The 8,717-nt window shown below is 44.7% G+C and overlaps 1 protein-coding gene across 7 annotated transcripts in view; it reads right to left on the bottom strand.

The window, feature by feature from the left end:
- SPAG17 (sperm associated antigen 17) overlaps positions 1-8,717 on the bottom strand; it is a 342,590-nt gene that overhangs the window by 241,063 nt on the left and 92,810 nt on the right. For all 7 annotated transcript variants that reach the window (XM_019548662.1, XM_019548664.1, XM_019548665.1 and 4 more), the window contains exon 6: positions 2,411-2,605. In XM_019548662.1, coding sequence (XP_019404207.1) covers positions 2,411-2,605 — 195 coding nt within the window. The remainder of the gene's footprint in view (positions 1-2,410; positions 2,606-8,717) is intronic.

Here is an 8,717-nt window from a genome sequence, read left to right as displayed (position 1 = left end):
GGACCAACTAAATAGTTGCAAAAAAAATTATTTGCAGCTATTTAGTTGGTTTCTCTTTCTGCCTCATTATGAAGGAAGACATTGCAATAATACTTAACTACTATATAAGAGTAATACAAATAAATAACAAAGTAGAAAATTAGAAAATTACATTTTTCTGGATTGTGTGGCCTTTAACATATTTTATTTATTTAATAGGAATGTGTTTGCAAAGTCTAAAAAAACTTCTGGGATTTTACCAAAAATGTAATCCCAAGTACAAAAAATTGGAAGAAAAGACCTAACCTAACATTGTAATGCATCACAAAACCTCAAGTTACACTATGGACTTCCTAGGACTGGGATTTCAGTGTCAAACTAGGTAGCAAACAAGGGATAGATGCTTTAGAATATCTCCATAAGCCTTTGATTTGGAATACTGAGAGAGAGCTTCAGTTCTCTGTTTTGCACAGACTCAATGTACTTCTGGAAGATGAATCAACTGAAATCAAGTATTCCAGCAAATTGGGAGTCGCTATTGCCTCTGTCTTACAATAAGGTGGCTCCATCCCCAAATGAATAGATTATGAACTTTATGTGATGAGTTCTACTTCAAATTAAGGAATATTTCATAAACAAAAATGAAAAATCATAACCCAAAGAACGTTATTTTGTACTAGAAAGCTTTTCTAACTCTCTTTCAATTGAGCAGTTGGTTCAATAAAGAATACCTCCCACAAAATTCTTTTCCTCTTGCATATCTCCTTAAACATCACAACTACATCACTCCAATGCAACATAAAAATCTAATTTTGTTTTAATGAAGCCAGTCATGACACTTGCACTTTATCTCTGTTGAAGAACTCATGATGCATCTTTCTATAATTGATAAATATTTTAAGAGGCTCCATAGATATGTTTGAAGAATTTGCTGTGCTTTCACTGAAAATTTTGAACTGGAGGTTTGAACTACACTAGCACTGCATTACATCTGTAATTCTGACATGTAGTCTAAGTGCTATCAGTTCATGGGGGAAATAAGAGAAAGAGGAATAAAATTAAGTAAATGTTGCTGAATCTCTTCTATAAATATTGGCCAAGGAAATATTATAGTCAATCTCCCATCTGTATTAGCTATTTCACAGACTATCTTATGTTAACTAGAAGACAAATGAACATATTTATTCATACCCAAGACAAGGTTTTCCCCCTCCATTCAATATTGGGGGGAAAGCCCCTTGTTTTTGATCTTGGAGTCAGATACAAGTGGGGGGTGGGGCAGAGCTGGTAGCTGTGGCTCCAACTCTGGCTTTGATTTGTGCTCCAGTCATGTCATAGCAGTGCTGGCAGCAGCTCCAGCTCTGGAGCTGCTGCTGCCACAACCACTGCTGCATGCCTGGGCAGGGGCTGGAACCAGCAAGTGGCAGGGGGTAAGGTGTGTGTGCATGTGTGTGTGTGGGCAGGGAGGAGGCACAAGCACAGCAGAGGGAGCAGTCTGCAAGGGAAACAAGTCTTGGTGGGGAGGGGGCAGATGCCGTGGAATGTAGACACTGTGGTGGGGGGGAGAGGATAGGCACCGAGGCATATAAGTCGGGGGAAGAGGGGAACAGGTGGTGGTGGAAAGAGGGCAGCATTCAGGCCACTTGACTCCCCTGCCATCTGCTCCCTTATCACTGTCCCTTGCTGCTGCTTGCCCTGCCACAGTGGTAGGGGGTGGAATTTAATTATTGGAGGATCATATTAAATTCTATACACGGAAAAGTATAACTTATTTAACTTAATAACGTAATTATATAACTTAATTATTGTAAGAGGAGGCATTCTCAGGGCCAATCTGTCATTGGCCTGCCCACCTGTTTCTGGGCCACCCACTCCCAGCAGGGTGCAGTTTTAGGTCATGCCCAGGACCAGGAGCCTTCCAATCATCCTCTTAAGCTCCTCCCCTTATCTCCAGGATGCTGCATTCAGCCTTGCAGCCAGGTGATGTTACTGCCTGGCTTGGCAGCAGCAAACTGCTCTGTTTATATAGGTGGCCAGAGATCTAAAATGGCCACTGCAATCAAGCACCTGCTGGCTGATTGGCTCAGCTCTTATAGTGACAGGCACCAACAGTGCCCTGACACAGTTATAATTTAAATTTTTCATGTTGACAATCTAAGTATTGGGGAGTCACCTTAATGTTGAAAGTAGTTTTGGATTTAGGTAAATACAGTAGCTATCAGCACTTGTGGCCACAAAATTCAAAGTCCAAATAGCTTGACTAACGTGTAACATATACACTGAGGTCACCTCCTGCTGTAGACATAACTATTTGTAACTTTTTAAAAAAGAGAACATACATTTTCAGATGCCACATGAAATGTGAAAAAAAACATAAATTAACTTTAAAAACTGTATTTAATAATGATATTTTTTCCTATTGGTAGCCTACCTTCAGGTGGATGTAATGGTTCTTCTTGCAGTGTAGCTGCTTCCAAGTATGTTTGCAATGGTCCATAATTCTCTGAGGAAATCTTAATTACACTTGAAATATTGACCCCAAGCTCAGTTAACACAGGTAATAGCTGAGGATAGCAGAAACCCAAAATTATGAAGTAAAATTGGGCACCATCATCTGGTTCATCATCTGTTCAAAACAAAGAAATCAGCAAGCATGTTACAAAAGTGGAGCAAATTAGATGGTAAATTCAACTGTTATATAATTACAACTCAGTTGTATATGAACAAAGTCAGTTAAGGTTGTATTCCCATTGTAATTTAATTTGTTCATTTGCACATAAGTTTATGAAACTTTCATTGATTATGATGATTTTTTCTTCAAGCTTGGTTTCTGTAGCAACCTAGTAAAACTTGGATAGAAGAGCAAGTAGCAGGAAGGAAGGGACTAGAGGCTGCCCTAGAAAGTCTGCATAAGTATAACAAGGATGCTAGCTGTAGTTGCATGATTTTTGTATACAACTCTGAAAAGAGCAATTTCACTTTCAGAAACATGGACTTGTTTCGTAATATTACCCAGCAGGTGGTACAAGAATCAGGAGTCAGTCTAGTGAGAACTACAGCAAGGATTAGCATGAAAATAAAGCAACATCTAGAAGCATTACAACACAATATTGAGGGTCTCAAACCATAGGAATACCGGGTTTTCAGGCTAAAAGCTCTGTACAGGCATGAACGCAATAGAACCAAAGTGAAAAAAATGAAGGCACAAGTTTCTTATTATACTGCCGAGGGAAGAAGTGCAAGGAATGAAATACTTGCGAGAGAGAGGTGCCTGTGACACAGGAACAGCTGATTGGTTACTGTGACCAAGTAGGAATGTGGATTCTTGTAGAGAGATACTATTTTTTAACCTACAAAGCAGAAGAAGGAATAGATACTTATATTACAGAGGTCAAAATTCTGACACCTACACGTGTCAAGACGTAAGAGATTCCCCAATGAGAGGGATATTTGTTTGTGAGATACATGGGGACTTGTACATGTAATGGGGTTTAATCCTCATTAAATTAAATAGGTTTATTACATTTAAAATGCTGGATTAATGTTTCCATGCAATAGCCTGGTGTGCAATTCTCACTAAATGCCACCAGGGGGAGCCGCATACCAATCCACCCCACTGCTTTCTTAGCTACTTGATTACTGCAGGGGACGCCCTCAAACCAGTAACCCCTGGACTGCTGCAGGCATGCGCTACCCCTCCAGGCATGCTGTACCCCTGCTCTACCCCCATGCATGCCTACAGTCAGTGTCCCAGCCCCAGCCATTTATCCACACACCCCTACTGCACCCCCAGACCATGCAAACCTCATTCCCACACCACACAGCCCCCCTCTGTCCTGCCATGTTCCTCGCCCTATGCCAGTGCTGCACAGCTTCCTCCACCCACCCACGTAGGCATCCTGCCCCTTGCATCCCCCCAGCCCCCACCCAGCACTCCCAACTATCATCACTGTGGGGGCTCCATTGTGGTAGGCAGGGATCTCCACAGCAAACTGCATACATCCTCTCCCACAGTATGGTAGGCATTGGGGTGGGGAGTAAGAGCCTTGCTCATCCATTTTCTTTTTTCTGTTTAAGGACTACATTTCCCAGCATCCCCCGCAGTTGTGTCTTGGGTCGGTTTCCATGGAGACCCCTGCAGCAGCTGCACTGTGATGCTGTGAATACCTGCCCAGATGTAGGTGGCTGTAAGCATGGCTCTGTGCAATTTTGGGACAGATATAACTGGCTCTAGCCCCCACTCCCCACCCAGCTTGCTGTCGGACCTGTTGGCAGGGCACACGGCATGTCACGGAGCTGTTTCACCAGGAGCGGCATGGCATGTAGTTGCATCACAGCACATCCAGTAATAACTGTATAAAACTGACAACTTTATTTTCTTCCTGAAAATATTTTTCACACTTTACTTGGATATAGCATTAAAAGTATAATCAAATAATAATATTGTTGCAAAAACAAAGTTATAAAAATATAAGTTTGCATTATCTGGCTTTTATAACCTGCTTACAAAATCAATAAATAGGTAACTAGGTAACTACAAGTACTTGTACACATGTGCAGATAAATAAATATAAAATAGAAAACCTGCAGAAGCAATATAAACATGCTTTCATTAATTTATTCTATATTCTACCTTATTCCTAATTCTCATATATTCTATATTCAATATTATCTATTCTATTAGTACTCTCTATTCTATATTCTGTTAATCAATTCTATTCTGTTGTATGTCTATTTGTGAGGGAGTGGAGGAGCCAGCAGGCTCTGAGGCTTCCCGCCCCAGCGGGATCGTGCTAAGCCCCCGCGCTCAACCCCGGAACACGGGGCACAAACTTACCTTCTCCAGGTGCATGGGAGAAGGCGTGGCCAGTACGGCAAAGGCCAACATAAAGGAAATGCCGGTGCTGAGAGTAGGGGCGGCGGAACCAAAAGAGGACAGCGGGGAAGCAGACACCAGCGAGAGTATGGTGGGGTGGATGCGCACCGCCCTGAAGCTCGGCTGGACCTTTTGGCACAAGGGTACCCTGCGGGGTTTGTGAGCCTGAGCTAACAGCCCGACGAGGCCGCGGACGGTGGGAAGCCGCCAGGAGCGGCTGGAACCCAGTAGCTCCGGCTACCGTATATACCATAATACAGGGGCAGACACAGACTGTGAGATTGCTGCCCCATCAGTAAAGGAACCAAGTGGTCGCGAGGAGCTCTAGAGAGAGCTAGAGACTTCTTGGGAGTTGGAAAAGGGGTTTCAACCCCGCGGCGTACAGGGAAAGAGAAGAGGACGTCCAAGGAGGATTGAAGCGGGTCCCAAGCTCTGAGGAATCCCTGGCCATAGCCGTTTGTGTTGATCTTTCTTGTTTTCCTTGGTTGAGATTAATTGGAGAGATTAAGAGCGGCCACATACCGGAGGTTCGGGTGAGGGTGTAGGGGTGGCGGAGCCCTCATCGATGTGGGACCCCAAGGATCTAGGAGTCCCACCTTTAGACTGACACGCGCCGGACGGACAACACTGAACCAGATTACCATCAAAGTCATGGCAGGCGAACCGGAAGGGTGCAGCCTTCAGGTGAGTGACTCTTAGGCACCGAGTAGCAGTCCCGACGTGGGGAGGCAGAAGGTAGGGCGAAGCCCAACCCCCCCCCACACTATTCTATTTCTATGAATGTATTTCTATTTGTATTTCAGTGTCTATTCAGTTATGACTTATCACTTTACTTTTGAACTGTCTGTATTCCAATCTTGATAACTGTCCTCATACTGACCCCCCCCACCAGAAAGCCACAGACTCCTGTATGTTCATACCAACCCCCCCGCCCAACCTATGCCAAGGAGTGGTTTTATTAACACTTCAGAGGACATGGTCCATCCAGGGAAGCTAGGCTAGCTAGGCTTGTGGATCTGTGTCAGGTGTTGGGCTATGAGTCATGTGTGAGTACTCCCCCTCCCCCCACACACAGGGCTTTGGATCCAGGGCCATGGCTGGCAATCCTCCTCCACCACCCAAGCAGCTACTCCCTCCCTTCCCCCTATGCCCTGCTGTAGTCACCAGTGGCAGCCATATACTCATCCTTCAGGTAGCCATGGGAAGCCCATCCACGCACCCATAGTCAACGGTTCTGAAAAATCTACACCAGATCCAGAAGAAACTGTATAAATTATAATACAACCTTTTATTTACAAAAGCAAAACAGAATAAAACTTTTTTCCCCAAGAAAAACAAACAACGATATAAAAACCAAGAAATATAAATTAACCACATTAAAAAAAAATCCAGTGCACAAAAGCAGCATCATATCCTCTTTGATGTCTTATTGTTCCTCAGGGAAAGAAAGAAGACTGGTTTGGCCCCATGCTCCCAAAACCACCTTCTTGACCTCCCCTCTACATGCTACAAAATCCCCTGTGGGAGATTTCAATAACTACTTATCAGCCTGGCAGTAACATACCCCAGGGGAGAGATCTAGAACCACGTGTCCACCATGCATGGATTTTCTGGAAGGCAATTATAATTATAGGAGCATCACAAGTTACCACTAACATGGTAACATGTGCCAAGTCACACTCCCTCAATGGCAATTTTACCACCTGTGGCACCTGCTGCACCTCCTGCTACACAGGTGGGTACTAGAATGGGTGTTCCTAAGGGGTGCAGGGATGGTGGGGGGTACAGGACCTGACTCACCCACCACGCTTTGATGTATTCAGATAAACTGATGTAGAAATGTGGGAGGCTGCCCATTTAATGCCTTGATGCCAAGGGCGTAATACATGGCTCCAACCTCCCCTTTACTGTCCCATGCCTCACAGATGGCATGTGAATCACTACCTATCACTCCCCTGTCCCCTTAATTGGGCTGCACTCAGCCTCTGGCCTACCTTGGCCTCAGGTGTCCTTAGATATGCCTGGGCCTCACACTCCCTCACTGGGGCCTCAACTCCAGCTTCTCCAGTTAGCCCATGTGCAGTCCTTCAGGCCCCCTTAGGCCCTACTGTACACAGCCACCGGTTCTTACTCCATCCCCTCACTGGGGCCACTACTTTGCCCCCTCACTGGGGTTTCTGGGCCTTATGTCCCTTGGGCCTCAGGTGTCTATTGATGTACCTGGGCCCCCAACTTGGCCTAGGGTCCACTCAGACCTCAGGTGTCTGTCAACATGCCTAGATCCTGCCTTAGGCCCCACTCAATGTACCTGGTCCCTGCCTCAGGTCCCAGACATTAGACCTGGACCCTGTGCTTTCCTGTTGGGGTGGGCTTCCCTAGCCTTTCCCGTCCATGGGGTACCCGCAAGGCAGTGGGGGCTGAGGCTTTCCAGCACCCCATCCTCACCTTTCACTGGGGAGGCACAGGTATGGCATTTCCTGAGGACTGCCCTGCCACAAGCAGTCTCGCCACACCATACTCCCCAGCAGGGTGCAGTTTCAGGTCATGCCCTAGTACCAGGAACCTCCTCCATCCCCATAGTTCCTACCCTTGGTGTTCTAGGAGCAGCAGTACTCTGGCTGGGAATTGTTGTTCCTTTGGCTCCCTGCAGCAACTGCCTGCTTTACTGCTTAGGATCTGCTCTTATTCTCCAGCAGCCAGACCCTTCTCCAACCAGCCAGCCTCCTGATGGCCATGTGACCCCCCCAGTAGGTGACTGCAGTTACCCATAAGCTTCTCTGCTGCCTGCTCAAGCCTTTAAAGTGGCAGGCATCAAAGGTGGTCTGCCACAGCGTGCAACACGTAGCATCCAAAGAAACACACTACAACCAGTTATCAAAACAGGGCAGCCAACCTCTTCCCATGCACCTGCACTTCAAAACATCTGGTGGACAAAGGGGTGAACTACACAAAAGTTGCAGCACCAGCTGGTGGACAAAGGGGTTCATTACACATCTTTGACTGCATTTTTTTTGCACCGATAAACCCATGGATACAACGTTTTAATTTGTCATGATCCAAACTAAACTATGTCTGGATGACTTTTACTTTAATGCACCAGGAAGACTTTTAAAACATCGGGAAAACCTGTACATGCAAACTGTAATGACACTGGAATGTAAGAAATGGCAAATTTTGTCATGTGTACAAGCGCCCCATGATTCCAAGGTACAGAACACACTCTTGAGAGGAACAGCATTAACTATAAAGAATGGATTGGCTGAGATTATATAGTTTGGTTGGAATGATATAGTTGGAGGTGGTCCTGCTCTGATCGGGGGGGTTCTAGATGACCTCCTAAGGTCCCTTACAGCCCTAATTTTCTATGGTTCTATGAAATGCTTCCAAATAGCAAGGGAACCTGAATGACAACTACTAGTACAAAATAAGTACACAACTTAAAAGAGCTCAGGAGTCTGGAGACAGATTGACTAGGAATGGAAATATCATGATCCAGTATATATATTATAAAAAGTAACAGGAAAGGCAGCTGGAAAATTGAACCGTTTATGTACAATAGTTTTAGGGGATATGGAAAACATAACTACTTCTTGTGATAGCTCAGACATTGGTACATGAAGAAAAAACAAAGATACATGCAGTGATTATACATGAATTTCAGTGAAGTGAAAGATGTCTGTGTGACGGCCAGAGCCAAAGGAATTAATAAGCAATAAATATGTGCTTCTAGGAGACATTTGGTATTTTGCCTAAACAGGTAATATTAGTTAATATAAAGCTTGTAAGTTTGTAAACTGTAAATGTAACTTGTCTGTCATAAGTTTAACCAAAATAATAAATTAACTGTTTGTGGAATTGACTG

This window comes from Crocodylus porosus, unplaced genomic scaffold (genome assembly GCF_001723895.1).
Source record: "Crocodylus porosus isolate Cpor-Errol unplaced genomic scaffold, CroPor_comp1, whole genome shotgun sequence".
Lineage (NCBI taxonomy): Eukaryota > Metazoa > Chordata > Crocodylia > Crocodylidae > Crocodylus > Crocodylus porosus.
Note: the sequence above shows the minus strand (reverse complement) of the source record. Positions and strands in the feature narration are given on the sequence as shown.